The sequence below is a fragment of the Cavia porcellus genome, unplaced genomic scaffold (genome assembly GCF_034190915.1).
Source record: "Cavia porcellus strain 051 isolate PalLab524CR breed Dunkin Hartley unplaced genomic scaffold, mCavPor4.1 scaffold_30, whole genome shotgun sequence".
Taxonomy (NCBI): Eukaryota; Metazoa; Chordata; class Mammalia; order Rodentia; family Caviidae; genus Cavia; species Cavia porcellus.
In genome coordinates, this window is record NW_026947513.1 from 4,791,256 (window position 1) to 4,814,571 (window position 23,316).

At 39.4% G+C, this 23,316-nt stretch overlaps 1 protein-coding gene across 2 annotated transcripts in view; it reads right to left on the bottom strand.

Annotated features, from left to right (window-relative positions):
- Positions 1–1,122: 1,122 nt before the first annotated feature.
- Adgra3 (adhesion G protein-coupled receptor A3) overlaps positions 1,123–23,316 on the bottom strand; it is a 114,646-nt gene continuing 92,452 nt past the window's right edge. For both annotated transcript variants that reach the window (XM_063240526.1, XM_063240527.1), the window contains exons 15-19: positions 15,285–15,409; positions 13,785–13,908; positions 6,359–6,504; positions 2,802–2,897; positions 1,123–2,669 (exon numbers count right to left, since the gene is read on the bottom strand). In XM_063240526.1, coding sequence (XP_063096596.1) covers positions 1,427–2,669; positions 2,802–2,897; positions 6,359–6,504; positions 13,785–13,908; positions 15,285–15,409 — 1,734 coding nt within the window. In that variant the 3' untranslated portion in view covers positions 1,123–1,426. The remainder of the gene's footprint in view (positions 2,670–2,801; positions 2,898–6,358; positions 6,505–13,784; positions 13,909–15,284; positions 15,410–23,316) is intronic.

Here is a 23,316-nt window from a genome sequence, read left to right on the forward strand (position 1 = left end):
AACTAGGTCAAGCTCTAAAAGAATGAACTGCAAAACAGAGTAAAGTAAAAACAGCAGTAAAGGAGAATTATGCACTTCATATTAGCTTACCTTTGTCATTTCCAAACACCTTCTGCACAGAGTAGAGCCTGGGCTGGGAAGTTGTAAGAAATGTGTGTTTTAACCTGACCTTGGCCATCTTGTTTGCCTCATCAATAGATAAGCTATCCTACAAATAATCTTTGGTAGAAATACCAGCTTCACTATGGAAAAGCACAGTAACAGCTCTACAGCAGAGCCCTAGTGAAAGTGAACATTTACATGACAATGGGTGGTCCTTCAGTGTCTCTGAGAGTGGTTCTCTGAAAGCTGGCAGTGATTCTCTCAGAATCTGAGGTTTATCAGGATAACCTCCTGGCCTCTTTTAGCGTTTCTTGAATATGTCTGATTTGATTTAAATCTTTAGACTTCTGCTGAAAACAGAAACAAGCTGTGAATATTTCCAGGCACTGTCTTGCGGATGTGAGAACCAGAAAGTCCAGTGTGATTCAGGCAAGAGAGGAACAGGACTGCAGTGTACTGCCAACACCTACAAAAACTGTTGGGTCAGCTGGAATGGACTTCTAAGGTCACTACTTTAGTGTGGACCTAAGGAACTTAAGTATAAAACAAAAGCCGATGTAAAGCTGGTTGTGAAGAACTCAAGAGTGAGTCAAAATGGACTTTATGTAGTAGCTCTTCATCTACAGTCAAGGGTAGCATATACGCAGGACTCTACACACACCCGAAATAAAGCATCTGAAACTAAACCCAGATATAAACCACTGAAAAGCTACAGAAGTGTTGAACACAGTATTAAGATGGTTGAAATGAGATGGCAGAATTATACAACCATGGAAAAGTTTTGGGCATTTCTATTTATAAAAGTCACTCTGAGATCTTTTTAAAAACCTTTAACATTTAAAACTACATTTATAAAACACATCAATTCAAAAAGCACTCAACTTAAATGTCGTTCAATAGTTAACGACATTAATAGACTTGTAACTGACTTACATAGAATTTTCATTAAAATATCTCAATGTATAAGTTTCATTAAAACAGAGGTCAATGCTTAGCTTGTAAAACATAAAGGCTACAAAGTGACAAACACCTATTCATTTTATTAAATACAATCCTGAAATGTTAAGAAGGCATTACAGATTCTAAGAAATTACATTTCAGATCCCCCAAAATATCCTGTTGATGTTTTCACAAGTAAACTTATGATTTAAAGGATTTTAATTAAAAAAAAAAAAAGGCAACGATTTGGGAATATAAAATAAGTAAAATTCAAAACTTAGATTGTTCTGAATTTCTAAGGTGGTTGTAAACTGTTTTTAAAAGTTCATAGCTTAAAGGAATGTGAATATCACAGTTCGTTAGTTTCCGCCAAAACCCAGCACAGCTACACAGTAGTTTCGTGTTTCCATAACCCAGTCCTAACATTGCCAGTGCTATCGGTACTGAGCAGGGGTCCTTCCTGCCCACTACTTTTAATCAGTCCATTCTGAATGGCCAAGTTGAGGCCGTAAGACTTCTGCTGACTTTCAAGTTCAACTGCAGTTGGCTTCTTCAACGCATCTTTCTTACTACTGGTTGAAGGAGGCTTTTCTAAATTCCGGCTGATTTTGGGAAGTGTGTTACAAGCATCACTGCTGTCCTGTTGGGGTGGGTTGTACTGCCTCTCCCTATAGGCTAAGTAAGCCCTCCGACTCCTAGAATGTCCTTCATTATTGCCCAGCCGGCTCTTGGGCAAGCCATTCTGCACGCTGCCTTCCACGCTTGTCGGGACATCATAGGCATATTCTCGGAGGACTGTCAGCCGGCTTGCCCGGTGCCCTTTGCTCCGGTTTTTATGATGGCGGCTCGAGTGCACATTTGGTCGAAACTGCACGTCTAAAGGCGCCACGTGCATTTTGATATCATTGTCCACTGAATGTTCCGTGAGACTGTTATCAAGCTGAGGATTGGAGTTCAAAGGTAGAGAATTGGTATGGCATTGTGCGGCCGCAGCCTGCAAGTTCGTTAGCTTACAGCCCTGGGAGGAATTTTTGAAGCTCGATGCACTTTTGTTTGTACATGACGACTCTGCGCTGCTGTTGGTACACTTAGGTGCCTCTCCGTTCGTCCCACTTGCGTTGGGGGGCTGGACGTTGACTTGCACCGAATATGAACTCCGTCCTGGGCAGCATGTCATGATCCATGCAAGTCTCACGTCCTCCCTGTTAACACAGTGGTGAACCATGACAAACGCACTGAAGGTTAAACATGTGGCTCCAAAAAAGAAGCTGAAAACCAGGTCCAGAGGGTAATACAAAGAAACAGCCAAGGCCCCAAACATCCACAAAGTGATGTATAAGAGCAAAGTGAGACTGGCCCCCAGGAGCTGGGAGTGAAACGTGTGCTCGTTCTCCAGTGCCGATGTAGAAATTAGAGACAAAGACATTGAATCCTGATGATTTATTTCACCATTTTCATTGGCTGCCAATCTCTGTTGCTCCTCTGTAGGCTCCTTGAGCTCGTATTTGCGCTCTGGGTGTCTTTTCAACTGAATAAATATGCTTAGGAAGTACATACAGTTTACAAAAGTAATGAAGCTCGCAGGTCCATAAAAGGCTCCCAAAGAGGGCTCCCATGCCATCCAGCAACTAGAAAAGAACATGGTGAACTGGATCAGACATGACGCATTTCAACAAAGGAATTTCAATAAAACACGGTGTGTAGAAAACACTTAGAGAGAAGCAACTGGGTCAGGTACACAGAGAATACAAAATACTCACTAGGGTGCACTTGGCCGGCTGCCGTAATTCTTGATGTTTGCTGCGGCTGTTATGCCACAAACTATGATGGGGATTCCCCCACCAATCAAATAGAACCTACAAGGAGGAAAAATGGGAACAACTGCTCATTATTCTATGTTTTTTTAAGGTATATGATTTGCAGCATTTCAGGACATTGCAATGCATTCCTGGAAGATTATTTTTCTAAGCAATCATGTGTTTCTGTTTTGCTTTGGTTTTGGCATTTCTTTTTTAAAACTCCAAGGCTCAGGAAATTTCTGAGCTGAGGAAAGCTGGTCAGCTCCTGCCACCTTGTGGATAGGTAAAGGAACACTCAGCTACCGCATGTAAAACTCTAGATTGACTTTAGCTTTGCAGGTTTCTTTCAGATTCAGCTAGTGAAATGGAAATCTGGTCCGTTTCGGAACTGACAGTAAAATTTCATTGTGATAGGGTTCGTACAAAAAAAAATAATGATGCAAGAGCACTACTACTGATGCTTAGCTAAGCCTGAAAATTCCAGGCCATCCGTGTATACTGCATCTCCTCAATCAACAGAATTAAACAGAGAGGGGTATTCCAGAGAAAGCTTCAAGCTCCTTTCCTGTGGATGAGATGGGACAGCCAAGGACACAGAGATGCTCTCAGACCTGTGTGTGACGGAGCAGTGACTGGTCCTACGAAGAATAACGTTGTGGCCTATCACTGAACTCTCTGAAAAGAACTTTCTGCTTTCCTGGCCACAGTTAGAATCTTAATTCTACATTTACCCTCCGAGAAATAGTCCTAAATCTTTAATGGGCTGGATAAAGGCAATAGTTACGACATGTTAATCCATACAGCATTGCTTCTCCATCGCATGCTTACCGAAATACTTGAAGATGATGTTAGTATTGCTGAAGACACCGTGTAAAAACTATAACCATGCCTTCTATGTCAGGATAAAGGGAAGCCAAGGTGTGCAACCTTCCCCTTCTTATCTCTTAGAAATCTCTAACTGCTATTTACCTTGAAAGAAAGCATCCTTTCCAAAACGTGTCCAGGCTTCTGTCTTTTTCACAGCTCTTTCTGTGCTCAGACACGCCTGACATCAATGAATTCTTAACATACTACCTAAAAATCTCCTGTTCCACTTCCTCGTATTTTTAAACTCACTTAAAATTTCCCTCATCTACTAAGACTTTTCTTGAACTGTCACCTTCCTTTGCTTTACCTTCCGTCTTAACTCCTAATAACAGGTACCATCACCTGCCTTGCTTCCAACCCACAATGTGATACCAAGACTGCCTCTGGGGATCAAGAGAAACTTGATCATGGGCTGCCATGGCCCATCTTCTACAGGGCAGTGTTGCTTAGTGTCATACTTAATTAGGGTGTCAACTTCAATAAGGAACACTCAGTGGATTGGCTTAGCAGTTCTGCACACATTTGGATGACTGACTTACTGAAGACAGAAGACTCATACTAGGTTTGGGTGACACAAACCAATAGGCTTGCAGCCTGGAGGGAATAAAAAGGGAAAGAAGGAAGGCTTGCTTCTGCTTCTTTAGAGGAGCTCCAGTCTTCGCCATGTCTTTGACACTGTCTCCCAGTTCTGCCCTAGTGTAGATCCTCTCCTTCCTAACAGCCTCACATGGGTCTCTGCAGTCTTTGACCTTTGACTGGCTCTTCAGGGCACAGACTGCATTTTTGCATCCTTCTACACCTGACTCTACAGGCAGCCACCTTGAGCCTACCTTGAAAATCCTTATATACGGAGGCTTCTTTAAGCTGTGTACCCTGGGAACACAGGGGACCAGCCCTAGTGGGTATGAAGCACAGGTGGGCCATTCCAGGGATGCACAGGGTTTGGAGCTGCTTTTCATGTTTCTGCTCAGAACCCTGCAATGACGAATACTGCTGAAGCGTGGGGTTCTCAGACATCTCAGTCAAACACTCTCTTGTGTACAAGTGACAGAGGTGCCCCACATCATCCTACTGTGTAGCTCTGTGGAGGCCGAGCACCCCTGCAGCCCTTTATCCTCCACAGAATCTCTCTCCCCCCGGAATCCTCTACATTGTCAGGGTTCTCTATCATTTCTGCCAGCAATTGTTTTCCCCAGCCTATTAAACATAGATGTGGCCCAGGGTTCACTCTTAACTAACTTCTCCCCCAGGAGACCTTGTTCATTATCCTGGCTTCCATTACAGCACCTGGAAATGTCTCGTGCCTGGTGTACACAACATCAAGCTGCTGAGGGCCGGACTTGAAAAACACGCATGTTCCAAAAGAAGGCACTGGCAAGCTCCAGGGCCCTGCGGAAAAGGCTACCAGCCTTAACTGGTACCTTGCCTGGGTGTACCTCACGCCCCTCACCATGTCTGTTTTTCTTATAGTGTTTTCCAAGGTGATAGAAATATCATCTGTCAAGGAACCTAACCGTTTCAATTTCTCATCTTAAATCTAGGTCAACAATCCTACAGAAAGTAACTTATGCCTCTCAAACACGTGTCCTCCTCTCTGTTCTCTAGGATACTGTCCTGGCTTCAGTTCTCATAGGGAGAATCCTACCGACCTCATTAGAATTCCTTATTTCTGGGGCCATAGGTTTGGTGGCCAACCTATGACTCACATGCCACAGCGGGCTGTTTGTTGTCACTGAAAGCTCTTAAAAATGTCACCATCACTGTTCTAGGGCATTCCATTTACGCTCCATGCCAATGCCATTCCATTTTTCTAAAATGACACTGTGGCAGCCCACATTCTAACACGGCCCAGGAAGGCCCACTCCCAGCTTGCCATAAAAATGCCAGCTGCTCCATCCTATGCATCCTAGAATCCTGCATTTCTAGATTCCTCAGCATGCTCCTTACTTCAGGGAGCCCCTCTACCCTTTGCCTTGATCAAAAGCAAGGTTCACAGCAGTGCCCCAGCACTTCCTAGTGGCTCAAATTCATGGTTTCTTTTTTTGTGCTTCCCAAGAACTTTCTGTCGTTCTCTCCCTGCACCTTAAACTCCTCAAGGGCAGAGAGAGCACTCTCAGTCCCCATCCCAGAGCCAGCTTTGGGCCAGGCATCTGCTAAAGTCTGCCACTGCTGATACGGCTTTTATTCTTCTAGCAAGATTCTTAACCTACTTACAATCTTTTAAATTATTATTATAATGGTTAGGAAGGCCATAACTCCAAACGCACTTTATACAGAGAATAATTAAATGGAATGTCTCTTGGAAAAATTAAAAATATGACATAAAACCTCAAGGAACTAAGAGGTTAGGTTTTCAGAGTCTGCTACAGGGACAGTACCATCTTAGGTGCTTTGCACATTAATGCAGTTATTCCTCCCCAAAAGCTCTGCAAGTGGAGTTTTCCCCTTTGCAGAGAAGGAGCTCAGAGGCACAGAGAGGGTACAGAAGCTAGGGTGGGTAATCCATCGTTAAAGCCAGGCAGTACAGTTTACAGGTCCATCTTTTTACTTCTCAAAGAGCACTTACCAGTTTTTGTTATAATTTACAATTATACTTCAGCTAAAGTAATGCAAACAGTTAATTAACGCTCAACACAACAGACATTAGATACCTGAGCATTGGTCTTGGTGGAGGGGGTGGTTCGTCAGGATCCTGGCATCTTTTAGCTTTCTTAGTGACTTGTTTATAGATATTTCGAGCGGTCACTCCTACCCATAGTACAGTGGCAAGAGTGGAATAATGAAGAATTATTCCAACCTGGAAGGAAGATTAAAGAATACACATAAACTAATGAAGATACATTATTTTAAGAAGTCTGATTGAAGAACAGTACAAAGGCGATTTCAGTGATCAATTTTTCTGTCTGCTAATAAAACAAAGCACTCACAATGGATGATTACAATACACAAACCAACACCTGGATCTAGGAGGTCCACAGACAACCAGGCACACTTGAGACACACCATGTCACTGGTTCCTAAACAATATGAACCAAAGGCATGCTTTCCACAGATACAACGGCACAAACACGAGTTCAGTTTCTAGGAACCATTTTAAGGAAAAAGGCAGAGGGAAATGGTAACTAGAAGCTGAATGCCACAGCACATAGAGAGCACTGCTGACAGGGCTTTTACTCCTTTAGTAGGATTCTTAATCCACTTACAATTCTTTTTTATTAGGATGGGTAGGAAGGTCATGACTCGAAATCCACTTTATCTTATGTAAAGAATAATTAAGTGGACTCTTAACAGAGAGTATGTTTTAGGTAAGACCTGAGTTCCACTTAGGCTTCTACTCTTAAGAGAAAGTAACATGATATAATGATGATAAAGTCAGGGATAAAATTTGCCTGATTTTAAACCTGTATCCACCCCTTAGCGCATCTACACATCTATACGCTACGTTAAGCACTAATCTCTTCATTAGGGAGTGTCATATTGAGAAAATAATGGGATCACTCTAAAGTTTCCTCAATATGATAGTTGAATTATTCTCAACAGACAGCTCTCTGGGGGTTTGTAGGGATCGTTTGTAAAGGAATCTAGGATATAATAGATGCTCCATAAACAGAGGATATGTGTAATGTACGTAATGTGTAATGTGTAATGTACGTAAATGATACTGAGGTTTTTTTTTCCAAGTGAGGACAGGAAGCATGCTTATCACATGATCTGTGTTTAAAGCAATGCTATCATATTCTATCTAAAAATATAAGAGGAGATAAAAGAAATTTAAAAAATAATTTTAAGTGACTGGGCACAGTGGTGCATGTCTGTAATCCCAGTAGTTGGGAAGCTGAGGCAGGGGAATCACTGTGAGTTTGAAGCCAGTCTGGGCTACATAGTAAGTTCAAGGACAGCTAGAGCTGCACAGTGAGTCCCTGTCAAAAAAATATAAAAACGAAAGAAACAAAATGAAGCGCCATATTTCACAGATGTATGAAGAAACTAACCCAGCTTTCTTGACTAGCTTACTGTTGTTTTGGATCCCCCCCCCTTTTTTTTCCTTACACAAATAACTAAAATTTTAGTAATAAAAGTCTCCATGCAAAAAAAATTCTCATTTTAAAGAGATGGTTTTACCAATCCCAAGAAAATCAAATGAGCGGACATTATCAGCCCTACGTCAAAAACAAAAGCATGTGTATAACACTCTCTAGAGTTTAATGAGAATCCCTCCACAGCTAACCCTTGCTGATATCAAAGCCTTTACGCACAGGAAATAGTAAGGACAGTCATCTTCCACCTAAGAGAAGAAAAGCCGCTCATCGGTCTCCACTAGTTTTGCTGACTACAGTGTGAAAGTACAATTTATGGACAGAAGTGGAACAAAAAGCATAAAATAGCCCTTTGAGCTATTTGAAGTTACAGACACTGTAAGTAAAAACAGTATAAATGAATTTGGGGTACAAAACCAATACATTCAAGACAACTCGTTGATTTGGAGTCTACCATTGCTGGAGTTGTCTTTGACACAAAGGTGAAAAGAATGAGACAGAACTTTAAAATACATTAAGCTAAAGATGTTTTCAACATAGAAGGGGCAAGATGGAGAGTCTTCTAAGCAAAGTAACTCAGTGTTTAGGGTCTGAAGTGTTTTCTACAGCATTTCCAAATTTTTCAAAAACATTATTGCTCTGCTTTTTCCATCAGTGCTGGGGCTTAAACTCAGAGTCTTCACACCGAGCTACACCCCAGCTCTGTTTTAATTTTGAGGCAGGTTCTTGCTAAGTCACCCCAAGCAGACCTAAACTTGCTATCCTCCGGCATCAGGGTCCCAGAATGCGAGACCACAGGGAATCGCTACTAAGCCCAGCTAAGGATTCACAAGACCATAGAAGCCTTTCTGTTCAATGCTTATAATCAACAGAGAATTTTTAGAGTCTGATGGCCTCTGCTAAGAGTCCCATAAGCAAATCACTAAACTTTTTAATAAGAAGTAGAAAAAGAGAGAAATTAAGATGCAGTAATGAGGACTTCTTACGGTAATTCTCATCCAATACCTTAGTTATATATGAAATACAATCTCACTGTCACAGATAAATCAGATCCGTGTGGAAAAGTAAATAGTTTGGAAGTAAGTAATCTAAGACACAGAATATGTAAACAACTAATTAAACGCAATGAATTATTACTTAAGAAAGCCACTTTACTTCCGGATAACAATTTCCAAAGCTACAAAATTGATAATAAAGCAACTGTCCTAAATAGAGCTGTTATTTATTTATTTATATTATATTATTATTATATTTATTATATTATATTTTAAGACAGTCTCACTGTGTAGTACAAGCTGCCTGGAGTTCACTATGTAGCTCAGGCTGGCCTGGAACTCAAGAGAGCTCCTCTTGCTTCAGCCTCCCAAGTGGGGAGCCTACAGGCAGGCGTCACCACACCTGGCAAGTTGTGCTTTAAATACATATTTCCTCACCATAAATATAACTCGTAGCCTGAAGTTCTTTAAACTATCAATAATCTAAGACAGTACAGCATACCCAGCAATTATTTTTATAAAAGCCCTCTATGACAAATCATATATAAATATCCAAAATCCAAAATAATTACAGCCTGCACTAGTGTAGTACAATGACTATGAGCTGTGTCTGAATTTACTTTGGCCTCTTAGCATCACTGATTGGTCCGCACTACTCATCATGAGCTACAGATAGACCCACAGCTGGAGGCTAAGAAAGTTCTCTGGGTAACAGATATAAAAGGATACCTGAGGAAAGCCACTAGCACTACATCTAATAGATAAATCACAGAGTTGGGAGAGCAACAGGCCAGATCCCTTAAGAGCTATGAAAACCATGGACCAGGAAATGAATAAACAATTACTTGGCAGCAAACCATGACCAGCAACTCAGATCCCTTCCAGTCTGGAACCAACAGCTGCCTCTACTGTCACTCAGCCTGTTAGTCCAGCTCCTTTTTAAAGAACCAAAGCCCATAGAAAGCACTGGAAAGGCACGAGGAAATGGTGTGGGGTCCTTTAACTTAGCCAGCCTGACCCGTACTTCATAGGAAAAGCTTCCGGCTCCTAGCAGAACAAGCTGTTCTTGGCACCTACTACTAGGACCTGGAATTTTCAACCAGTACCTTCCATATTCCACCCCTCTCCTTTCAGTTATTAACTCAATTAAGTGTTTTAAGTAATGTTTGAATCGAAAGTGATGTTATATCTTCCAAAGAAGGGGAGGGCATTGTAAAGAAAATTAACAGGTACAGCCATCTAGAGACATGCCTTTTCCTTTTCTTTTGTAAACCTTTAACTAATGGACATTTGTTCTACAGGTCTTAAAAATTCCATGCAATTCCTCTGCCATTCACTTTAGAAATGGTATAAAACAGCACTCAACACAATGAAAGGCAGTCAGCTTTACAAAGGTCTCTTTCTATTCATTTCCTTAATGAAATAAATTAATGTGTCTGCTTCAAGAAGTCAATGAATACTTTTAGACCAAATTGAGACCATTAATACGATGAGTGCTGTGTATTCCACTAATACAGCCTAGGTTCACAACAATTCTCAGTATGAATGATTTCTACCACATGCAAACATAGACTTCTTTGTACTCAGAGATAAATATCTGCTGATCACCTACTAGGGACCAGGTCCTGTGTTGGTCCCTGCATAAATCTCGTTGAATTGAATTGACATTATTCTTGCTCAGAGATAATAAACAGGAAGGTGTAGCATTTCAAAGGTACCATGGAATTCTAGTAAGAATTGGAACAGTGGGAGGTGCCGGACACCTTCAAGGTTAATGAGGAGCAGCTACAGTCTGGGGGAGAAAAAACTAAGTGCCCAGAAGCTATGTCTTTGTCCATGCATTAAGTTCAGAGAGTCCTTATCTGACTTGTAGGCTCCAGGCCAAAGTCTGCTTTTCAAATGTTTAGTAATGGCTGCAAAAACAAAAGAACAAACAAAAAAAGCTGCACAATTGAGAGATGACTGTATCAGTAAATAATAGTACCACAGTACTAGATAACATTCACCTAGCAGTTACCATATGCTTGCCAAGACTCAGACCACAGAATCCTTTAGCCCTCTCAACAATTCTTAGAAAAAACACACATTTTAAACTGGCCCTCAGGTATGCAATGCTGGATTAATCACAAGGCTCAGGTTCATGACACACGTAATGCCCAGACTAAGCAGGGCCTGCCTTTGTTTACCTAACTATAGCTGTTGTTAATATAATAAGCATCCAAGAATCTACCAGGAAGACAAAAGTTATTTTATAAATAACCTAATCTAACCACATGCCCTCCACATTCAAGGAAACCTTCATCGTCTATTCTACGTTCTTGGTCTTTTTTATACAGGTTATTGCACTTACTTATTTTTGTTAAAGGTATGTTGCCTATTTTAGTCATTTTTATTTTTTTAAAAAAAGGCATCAGGGTAAACATGATTTTTGAGACTTGCAATTTTTTCCCTGAGACTCATTGGTGTTTTGACTTCAGTATCCTAGTCTTTATCCATTTATTCTCTGGGGTGGGCATCTGAATTTGCTTCCAGGTTTTAGCTATGGTATATACCACTATCATGAATATTCACATCCATGCACATGGGCAAGGTTACTCCTTAGACTCTGAAGGGGGCCTGCTGGGCTCCAAGGTATGTGAGTGCTTTACCTGACAACATGCAGACTCCCAGAGTACACAAAGCACATCCACTACCCACTAACACCTCCACCAACAGCTCATCTGAGAGCCTGCGGATCTACATTTTCACATCAATACTTGGTGTTGTCAGGCTTAGTTTTACCATGGTAAATGGTAATTGGTAAGTGGTAATTAATTAGTAATGGTAATTAATTGTCACCAAAAATGGTAATTAATTCCTACATTTGCATCTTGATGACCACCAGTGACGCTTAACACCTCAGCAAAGATATTCTGCCCCTGTGTGCTTAAGCTTCCATGAAATGCTTGTCCATTCTTTTAACTACTGGGCACATGTGGCTCCCGCTTTATTATTAATTTATTTTTTATCCTAACGCTTTGTCAGTTGTACATATAATACCGTCTTCTAATTTGTACTGTCTTTTCTCTTTAAGGCCTCTTGAATAAAAGTTCTTTTTCTTTGTCAAATTCATCTCTTTTCTAGTGAATGCTTTTTATTGTTTTATTTAAAGAAGAAATCCTCACCCCAAGATCTATGATGTTTTCTTTAAAATATAAAATTTAGACTTTGGTTTGGACATGTAAGTTTTTAAACCAACCAGAATTGACTTTTTGTTTCGTTTTCAACACAAACTGAGGTACGGATCCTTCTTATCTCTTTCCAAGTTGATCCTCCTGAGATCCATGCAGTCACAGGGGTCTGTGCAGCTGATGGCGTGTGCCATCTCCACTGGAGCCCAAGTCCCACCGGTCGGTGTCTGGACTCTGCACCACTGTGCTGGGCAGTTCACCCATGGCTACTGCTCCTGCCACCCAACTTAATTATCACCCAGCCTCTGAATCCTGGGGACTATGGGACATTATTCTAGCTCTTCCTTGTCCTTCTCAGGAGAATCTTGGTTTTCTTTCACCCTTTACTTTCAGAGAAATTTAATCAACTCTCCATGAAAAATCTTCTTTTTAATGGATAAACTGAGGAAGATCTGCTAGCTTTCTGATACTAAGTCTTTCTATCTTTGAATCTAGTATTTATTTATATTTACCTAAGTCTTTTTACGTGAAAACTTTAAATGCTTATATGTAGGTACTTAATAGTTTTTGGTATTACATAAATGGCCTCTTCTCATCCGTTGTTTTCTCATAGTTGCATTTCAGCAAACATTTGTATATTAAATTTTCATACAATCCTTCAACGTTTTTGTGCAAACTCTTTAAGGTTTGCATAATCAGACCATCTAGCAATAATTCAATTATTCTCAAGGACAAATCCGAACATTCCGATATAAAATGATTAAATAATAAAATGAGGATCTTGGAGAAATATCTACACTCCATTTTCACGGCAGTGTTATTCATAATGGCCATGAGATAAAAACAATATGTCTATCATAAGGAAAGTAATATGGAGTATTATTCAGCCATTAAAGGAAATTTTGCTATATTCCACAACACACATAAATCTTCAGGACTGCTAAGTGAAAAAAGCCAATCATAAATAGATAAATGTTGCATAACCCACTTAAGTGAGTATCCACTGTACTCAAACTCACAGGAGCAGAGAGCTGATAGGTCCTTGAAGGAGAAGAAAATGAGAAGCTGCCATTCAAAGGTATGAAGTTGATACACAGTCATACAAGATGAAAAGTTCTATGCATCTGGTGTCTAACAGTGTGCTTAAAATTAATACAGTACTGCACACTGAATAACCTGCAAATACAGTAGATTGTGTGTTTTCTGTCAGTTTAAAAAGAAAAACGTTAAATTGCTCATAAAGACACAACCAGTAAATGGAAGATTTGAGATGTAAATCCAGGCAGTCAGAACTCTTTAATTTTTATGTTATACTTCTTATATTTATTCATATGGAAAACAATACACAAATATCAAAATAAAACGTTACCTACTTCTTACTCTGATATTCAAGTGTTTCAACTTTTGTATGTCTATACTACAGGGATACTATTCAATCACTATGTGTACGTAAGGGTTTACGTGAAAATGTGACTGAAGTTTTATTTATTGAGCTTCATGTTTATTTTTATATAATAGCTATTCTTTTCTCACTGAATGAAGTAATTTTTAAAACCTCACTGTCAGAAAATGTCACTACTTCTTCAGTTAAAGTCAGGATTTTAGAAATGTTTCAATTAACTGTTAGACACTGACATGACAAGTGATGCTCAATTCCCAAGGATAAAGAGACAAGCCAGCAGAGCTACATATTCAGTTGTGAAATGATAACTTAAAACTTGAAGCACAAAACTGTTTAAGGAACAAGTATCAGGCTTAACTTTCATTAATTAAAGAAGACTTTAAAAAAACATTTTGCTTTTATATTTAATGAGACCCAAAGTTATGCTGTAATATCATTTCCCACACCCATTTCAATTTTTCACTTTGACTTACTGCCTGGCAGACACTGGCATTTCTGGTCTGGGTTATTCCTCCCACGAAGACCACGCAGGTCAGAAAAATGTGGAAGCACAAGTTCACAAGCATGTGCCAGCTCTTGAGACTGATCCTAATCAAACTGTTGTAAAACAAGACAACAGTAATATTCAGCCTGGTGCATTTGAAAGAAGATACTGTGATGTTCATCTACAAGTTAATTCCAATTACAAAAAAGATGAAACATGGTTTATATTGAAACATTTTATTAATCAAGCATGCACTATCACACACAGTATTTGAGAAGTCAATACAGTTTCTTAACATTTCACTTTCTATATTAAAGGCAAATCATTTATGGAATCACTGTCTACTAAAGAACTAAACAAATTTCAAGATGTGATGTGTACATATACCAATCCTTCATGATGAATTTATTATGTATCATTGTAAACATATACTAATACAAAGGGAAAAATAAAAACTAATGTAAAGTTAAAAAAAAATTCCTTGGTTTCCTTTCCTAGAGATGGAAGGAGGAAAGAGGAGGGAAAGAGTTGAAAAATAATTAAGGTGTGTAATGTACTTGCACCAACTTCCCCAAGGGATGCAATCATTATGTACTAGGAACACATACTGAAAGGTTTTAAAAACTAATTTTAAAGCAGTCTTCATAATAAGAAATGTGCACTTTTGTTACTGATGCTGTCTTAAGACAACTGGATTCCCTGATGGACTACCTAGCAATTTCTGCAGTGTGTCAATGGGTCTTTTTCCTGACTTGCTAGAATAACAGGGTTTAAACGCCCAATGTATTCCTCCCTGGCCTTTTGTAATGAAATGCTGAAGTCTTTCTTTCTTTTTCTCTCTCTCTTTTTTTTTAAATCAAAATCTCCTTTTGTTTCTTAACTAAATGTCAAGAAATGCCATATATGTCCAGCTTAAATAAGAAAACACGTTCTGGCAAAACCTCTTGTAAAATGAATTCCTGCTTAACAAATCCTTTTAGTTCATTATTTCCTGCCATAAAATAAGTTTCTGTAGCTTTGCCTCCAATGAACAAAAATCATATCCCACTCTTCATTGCCACAACCTTCTTAAAAATGGTATTTATAAAATAAAGGATACAGCAACTGGCAAAAAGTCAGAAATGAGTCCTGACACAGGCTGCCTCCTAGACACACCTCTATAGGCCCAATGAGAGGTAACAAAACCCTCCTTCCCACCTTCCTGCTCCTATGAACCCCACCATCCCAGCCTTTACCTCCATACCCTCCTCTAGACACAAGCCTGGCAGAATGACTGGATGCCATGAGAGATGAATTCACCACTTACATACTGATGATTCACATTTCTAATGGCATGAAATGGGGAAGGCTTTTATGGACTCCACAGTATACACTCTTATTCTGGAAGCCTAACATGGTATTAAACTTAGTTTTCTCATAATTAAAGGTAAAATGAAGCCCTCCAAACCCAAACCCACCGGCCTGCATGTGTTGCAACCTCATCTCTTACCTGTGGTGGTAGATGTAAGTCACAGTGATGGCCAAGAGACACAAGAGGAGAATGACAGCAGTGGTATAAACCACAGGATGCAGAAGACTGGCGACCTGGGTATACAGTTCAGACCCTGTCAAATCCTGAGGGGGAAAACAAAAGAGTCACGCTAGCAGCACTTTTATTTAACCGCAAGGACTTCCTTGAGTGACGGAAACACACGGTTAAACAAAAACTCTGACACTGCCATCTCTGTTTTATTTGAGAACGGAAGTTCTTGCTATCACCTTCGCATGTAACTTTGCCTTTCTAGCTTCTCTTATTCGGCTGAGGACCACCTTGTTTACCAGGTCTGAACACTGCCAGGAGGGTAACAGACGAAATGGCAGGCCACATGTGGGTGACACACAAGGGCAATCAAAGCCAGGCCCCTTAATGCTGCTAGAGTCCAAGTATCAGGCTGTTTAGTCACCAGTTGAGACGGTAGGACAGACAGCGGTTCTCCAAGTCAACAACCTTCCCAATTAGTGGAAGGCAAGCCAGCTCCACGTCCTACAAACACCAAAGCATCAGACACTGTGTAAGGTACTAGACATAGACGGAAAGTCATGGTTCCTGCCCTTGCAGAACTCAAAGCCACAGAGAAGGCAACAATGTCTGATGAAGATACAAACAACACAGTGTGGAAGCAAAAGACAGAGAACCCTACACAGTAACAACAACAAAAATAACACTGAGTCATTTACACAGCACTGATCATACTGCAAACACTATCTCCTGCAATTTACAGAGTAGCCCTGGGAGGTACGGTATGATCGTTCCCATTTCATAGTTAGAAAATGGAGACAGAGAAGTGAAATGCTACAATGAGGTCCAGAGAAGCCTGGCTGATGAGTCTGTGTTCTCAAGCACAATGCAGAAATTTTTTTTTTTTTTGGTCTTTTTTTTTCCTTTTTATTGGTACTGGGGATGGAACTCACGACCGCCTGCTTGCAAGGCAGGTGCTTATGCCGCTGAGCTAAATCCCCAGCCACCCACAATGCAGAAATTATTCCACTAAAATGAAAACAATAGACATCTTCAGGATGTCTATCTCAGATATCACCAGGGTAGACTGGGAAGACATAGCTGCCAACCTCGTCATGGTGGTCAGGCCAAAAAATGGGCTGCAGGGGTCAGAACTGTAGATCTTCCAGATCCCTTATGGACCTTTGTTTTCTGTACTGATATCTGATGCTGAAAAATGATGGCCAGATGTACGAAGCAGTTCATGTCAATGCATCTCTAATGAGAAAGCTCTTGACGTACATGAAACAATACAAGCTAAATGAAAAGGGAGGGGAATAGCTGACCAACAGGCAAGGAAAGAGAAAAGGACCTCAACAGAGTAGGGAGGGGATGAGCACATCTTCTCAGGGAAGAATCCAAGTTGACAGTATAAAATTACAGATCAAGAAAAGATCCTATCAGAACACCTTACTAAATCCCCACCTGAATAAACGATATATAGTTAAGGGCAAAAATCTGATCGAAATCAGTTTCCAACTTTAGTGCTCTACTATATCATAATAAGTCTCCAAAGTGTAGTTCACCTGTTTAGTTGACAAACTTTCACTCGGTGCTCATGCTGCTACGCCACACACCAGATACAGTAGGACAGACAGAACCCCATCCCAGCTCTTGGGGAACTGCAAGTGTACAAAGGGGAAAGCACAAGAGAAAGCCAGGTGCCCGCCATATCAGTCTATGCCGCATGGCCTCAAGACATTCACATTCTGTTAACATTCTAGAATATTAGTAGCAAAAGATTTAAAATGTTGGGGCAATAAAAGCAATGAGACGTTATTTAAAATAGATGTATTTTCCCTCAAATTCTATGAAAAGTTCTATGCTGTTGCAGAATTAATACTTGAGGGTAAATTTCCAATATCTAGGCTTTAGCCTCCAGACACCTTTCATGCACTGCCTGCTTTAGACTCCTGGAGGGAACATTCCACCGCACATTGCACTGGATAGCTGTACGACTCGGGGCCATTACTTCTCCACTAAATGAAGACCCACCAATCATCTCACAGGGTTTGAGGAAGGCACAGAAGGAGGGTGACGAAAGATGCTTTCTACAGTTCTTAGCAGATGGTAACAAAACACTGGGAGCACGATGTTAGTTAATAGAACATCAGACAGCACTCCGATTTAGTTCTCAAAACACACTGTGTCTAACATTTGAGTTGAAAAGAAATCAGTATTTTTTCCAAAAACCAAGCGCATGTGACACAGAATGAGAAAGAAAGTGAGAATGAGAATTAAAGCAGGAGGCAATATGCTTATAATTCCACTGAATAACTGGAGAAAGTTACAGGCAAGCCTCTCTGTCCAGGTTACAGAGGGCACTGATGTCCCAGGTCTACTGTGCACTGCCCAATGTGGAGAGATCCCTGCAGAAAAAGATTCAGAGAAATGTATGGAGAGCCAGATAGAAAATCCTTTAGGTTGTATTTTGAGCTATTACCCAGGTACTTATTAACCACTCAAAATGTAATGGTTAAAAAACACAAAAACCATTCTTGGTTTCCAGATTTAAAAGAAAGGATTAAAAACTGAAAAATAAACCACAGTGCAGCTGGCAAGATTAAGCAGTGTAAGACAATGTAAGAAGGTGGGTGTGATGGCACATGCCTATAACCCCAGCACTCTGTGAAGCTGAGGCAGAAGAATCGCAGGTTGGAGAGCAGCCTCGGCAATACAGCGACTCAGTGGAGACTCGTCTTAATTAAAAAAAAAAAAAAAAAGACTATCTCAGACAGTTGCAAAGATTAGGACAGCAAACAAGTTAGAAGATTTACAATGAGAGATGAAGCAAAATCTGAGTCTGTGACAGAAGCACAGAAGGCCATTATTTATAATAATGTTAGTGAATAATTACAGAGTCTGTGCTAATATACCAAATTACTAAATGCACTGTATAAAAGTGACATGAGGAGATAGGTCAAGAAGAAAAACCACTGTGTACGTTTGAAACACAAGGGTTAGGATTAGTAAAACGAGAGTCCCCACCCAGGGCTCCTAACACCATGGCCTACAGTTCATGGAGACCTTGGCATCACACTTTTACAAGGTACCAGGCTGACGGAGAAAACTAACAGGAAGTGAAAAATAACACTGTGCACAGAGGTCAACTATACAGATGCAGAGAAAAGCAGAACACCCGCAGTGTGGGGAAATTCACGGAGATGACATGAAGAGGGCTCCAAATAGAAGAGAAAGAGATTCCAAAACTATTCACTTGAGCAAGAGGTACTTATAAGAGGCAATTCAAGCTTGAGGACTGCTAAATATAGAATACTGAAAGTATTAAATAATTCATGACTATCATACCAATAATAAGGATAATTAAAATGAGCAATTATCTAAATTCACTAGGATCCGAACAACAAGAACAACCCAAAGAGGCCATCTCCAGCCACTACTCTGTGTGGCAGAACAGCCAAGAATTTCAAGAGTTTAGCAGTAAGATTTTAAGATAGATCTGAAATCCGAAATTAAAAAAAAAAAAAAAACACACAAAACAATAGCAACTATGACTGACTTCTGTGTTATTTTATTATCTCCTTTAGGGAATAAAGAAGAATACATAAGGATTTTGACTCCCTTACCTCAAACTACAGATAAATTCAGTGTCAGTCAAATTGTGACTAGAAAGAAACAAGACCCTCATGCACTTAGGAAAAACTATGGTTTCTTAGAGGATATAAACAGCACTAACTACAAAAAACAAAACGCAAACAGAAACCAGACTTCAGAAAAATTATGAAACTGTTCATAAAAAGATTAATAGAAAAAGGACAAAGGCATAGACTGAGAAAAGCTCTCTGCAATGCACAAATCTAGCAAAGACGTGATATCCACAACTCCTATCAAGACATCCTATAAAACAAACCCATTTTAAAAAAATCCAAGAGTTTGTAAGGGCTTTGCAAAAGGGAACACTAAACTATCAATAAGAAAATACAGAGATCTTATCATTTTTAGGAACCACAGAAGTGCAAGCTAAAACGACAACGATGTATCACAATACGGTCACAAAATCATGAACCAGGGTTGATTAAGGGTCAGCAAGGACATGGAACAACTGGAATTATCAGTCCTGTCAGACTGTAAGCCAGTAAGGCCACCTGGTTTACCATGTGGCACTAACTGTAACAGTGTGCTTCTGGCCTACAGGGCAAGCATTTTACTTCTGAGCATGCATTTCCACCAAAGACTTGTATGTGAATATTCAGAGTACAAGCGTATAAACAAACAAGAGGGACGGATTGTGGTGTATTTGTTCAATGCACTAATATGAAGAGAAAAAAAAATAAGTTGTTGCTATGTGTAAAAACAAAGATAAGTCTCACCAATGAATAAGAAAAAAAGCAGACACTGTACAGACTGTACAATCCAACTCTGTAAAGTTTAAGAACATGTGAAGTTTTCTTATGGGGCAGACATCGCAGGGTACGTGGAGGATATCTTGTAAGACAGTAATGGCAACCGACTAGAAAGAAAAAATGGGAGCTCACGGCTGCTCTAGCGTAAACTCCGAATTGATGTGCCTGAATGTGTGTGTCACATGTAAATGTGCCTTTAATCCACGCATGTAAGATGTGTGTCCTTTACTGAGCATCTTGGTTTAATGAAAAAGGAAAAGATGCTCCTTCCAATTATCAGTTCCATTTTGCAGAGATTTACTCTGTAGATATCCTGTTAAATATGCAACATGGTATCACACAAATAAACTACTAGAAACAAACACAACAGAGAAACATCTAAGCAAATTCTGGTAAGGACACGAAGTGATATTCATAGGTAAGAAAGGAAAACGAAGAAACTCTCTTACATTGATATGCATTTGGAGGAAGCAGATTTAGTGAAGTGATTAAGAACACAGATTCTAGAACCAGACTTCTGATACCTAGGAAATTAGGAAGTATACTTCTGGGTACATTGGTGAGGATACTTCCGGAGACAGCTGTCGTGTGGAACAACAACTGAAGGAGGAGATCTCTCTGAATGTAGGTGGCACTGTCCAGCAGTCTGCAGGCCCAGGTGGACCGAAACAGAAAGGAAGAAGCCCTCAAACACATGTTCTCGCTCCCCTCTCTCCCCCTCTCTCTGCTTCCTGGCTGCCATAAGGTGAGCAACTTTCCTCCTCCACTTCCGTCTGCCTCTCCTGAAGCCGGAATGCAGGGGGGCAGCGACCATGCACTCAGGCCCAGCCTCTCTTGTTATTCTTGAGTATTTTGTCACAGTAACAGAAAGCTGAGTGACAGCTGTCATGGAGTTTAATCTCTCATCTCAGTTTCCACATCTGTCACTTGGGGTGAATAATGGCACTATTCCTCTTGAGGTTGTTGTGACAACCAAATACGTTAATGCACATAAAGACATCAGAGGAATGCCTGACATGCAAGTGCTTAATAAAGATTGGCCACCACTTCTACCATCAACTTCTTCAAGATATAACATCCTCAAAGTTAAGATACATTCTTCCATGGAAAACAACCATGGTTCAGAATGAAACATTATATGCAGCATACAATCCCTGTATAAAAATTGGAGAAAACGGGTTTTTATATTCACTGTTTCAATAAAAATGAAATCTCCTTAACAATATGCATGATGCTACTAATCACAGTTACCTTACAACCCTGATGGGAGACCAGACCAGGGGATTCAAGTTTCCACTGTACTTTAATGGGCAAAAACATCTGCTCTGCGTGAATGTGCTTTCTAAGGCCATTTAAACAAAAACATTAGTAGCTTTCATGGTCAATTATAGAGTAAATGAAACTGAAGTTTACTTTCATTCGGGAAGTTTTGCATAAACAAGTTTAAAAGCATCACTAGACAGAGGAGGAGAAATATCTTCCTTAGTTTTTATTTCTAGGTGAATATAAAAATAAAGAGGAACCCAAAGTATAGAGATTACTTTATCTTCAACACTAGAACCAGTTAAAATACTGAGTTTTACATAGGTTAGCTTTAATTAGATTATTACCCTACATTTAGCCTCTGCACAGACACACACACACACATACACACCCCAAGCTCCTGTGACTCTTCCTGCCCCAAATGGCTATTTCTGATCACACTATTCAAACAAACCCAATTTTCACCTAACTTTTTTCTTAACTCTGACTGGGGAGTTAGGACATAACTGGTTATAGTAGGAAGTACACTGAAGCAACTTTGTATCCAATCTCGAATTAGAAGCAAATATAACCTTTCTCTCTCATTTTTAACACAAAATTCTGGTCACAAAAGACCAGATCAGGGAAAGTTATATTAACCACCACCCCAAATAGGAATTTACATTTCTATATAAAATGACACATTAATACAGTATCCAAAACCAACAGAATTGTAGCTATTATTTAAAAAAGTTTAGAAGAAAAACAGTGTTTTTGCAACTTTAAAAGACATTCCTTTCTAGGCATTAATTTTAATTACTTTAGAGTATGCACAATTTCATTAACTGTCTTTATGGTTAAAAGTCCCATATACTAACTTTATTGTAACTGTGCCAATTTCAGACACATTTCAGTTGCTGCCTCTAGGTGGCAGAGTTACATTTAAGAAAAGTGAATATTCTCTGAAAATAAAAAAAAAATCTTAGTACTGTATTTTCAAGAATTGTGTATTACATTTTTTAAAAGATTAAATGTCTAAAAGATAAAAGAACAGCTTTTTCCTTCTTGAAAAGGATTATACTAATTTAAATAGTTAAGAACAGGTAAGAAGTTCGAAAATAGATGCTTAAAATCGGTATTAGATTAAATAAATAGTTCCCTATGGTACAGTATCATAGCATAGGTCATAAAATGCCTTTTTTTGTATTTTATGTTTCGTTTATTTTGTTCAACACTTCCTGCTTAACCATTGTATACATTTCAAAATGGCATTCCTATTTCTCCTTTAGTACATCAGTTTCAGACTTAAAAATCTGAAAGAAAATTTTTAAAGTGAAAGACAAAATCTCAATACTTTAATTAATGCTTTGTGTCTTAATTTAAAAGGCCACTACAAAACAAGAAGTGTGAACTTACAAAATGTGAACATCAAACTCACAGAAAGCAGACACTTTCCATTTGTGAAGAGACTGATCAATGGTCAACACTAACTTTAAGCCTGAAAAGATAAATACCTTACGCACCCACAACAGAGTCTAACTAGTGTAAAATCTACCCACCACCAAGCAGACAGGAGAGCACCTGTGCTCAGGACAACCTGTGCAGGTGTACAACGCGCTCAGAAGGACATGCATGAAAAGATAACCTTTCATCCTTACTAAAGAACCAACACACTGTGCTCCCTGCTTGGCCAGAGTACCAAGTAAGATACAGAAAGCTGAAAGCAATGAAAACTAAAAGAAGAGTTGAGAAAAATGTATTACAATCCACTCACTTCAAAACCATTTCTAGTGGCAAGATAATCTCAAGGTAACTTCTGTTTTTGTTTTTTGTTTTTTTTTCAAGAAAAGAAAAATCCACAAAATGTAAAATATTGTATACTGGTTCAAGACTATTAAATACTCCAAGAAAATACTTTCTAGATACCAGATTCACAGCTGGAAATAAATAAAAATGTGGAAATCGTTGTTCTTGGGCTAACCTCAAACCATTCCTGAGAAATGTCTTCCGACTCCTAATTCCTTCCACTGTAGTCTAAATATACTTCGTGATATTAATAACATGTAATTATAATATCAAATAACACCTATTATGGCTAACTTCATAACTGTCTCAGGAATCAGATGCATTTAAATGTATCATTATTAAAAAGATCATTCCTCTGTATTCATAACAAGTTTCTTTACCAGAAAGATTAATAGAAGTTAACAAAGGTGAACAGAAAACATCCTTAAGATTGACAGCTTTAAAACTGAAAAGACACCATGTATGTCAGCACAGTCACTTGCAGTCAGAAAACATCACCATTAATTCTGAATTCAAAAGGATTTAATGTGATAGTGCACAGCACAGAAAGGGAACATCAAAGCAAGAAAACT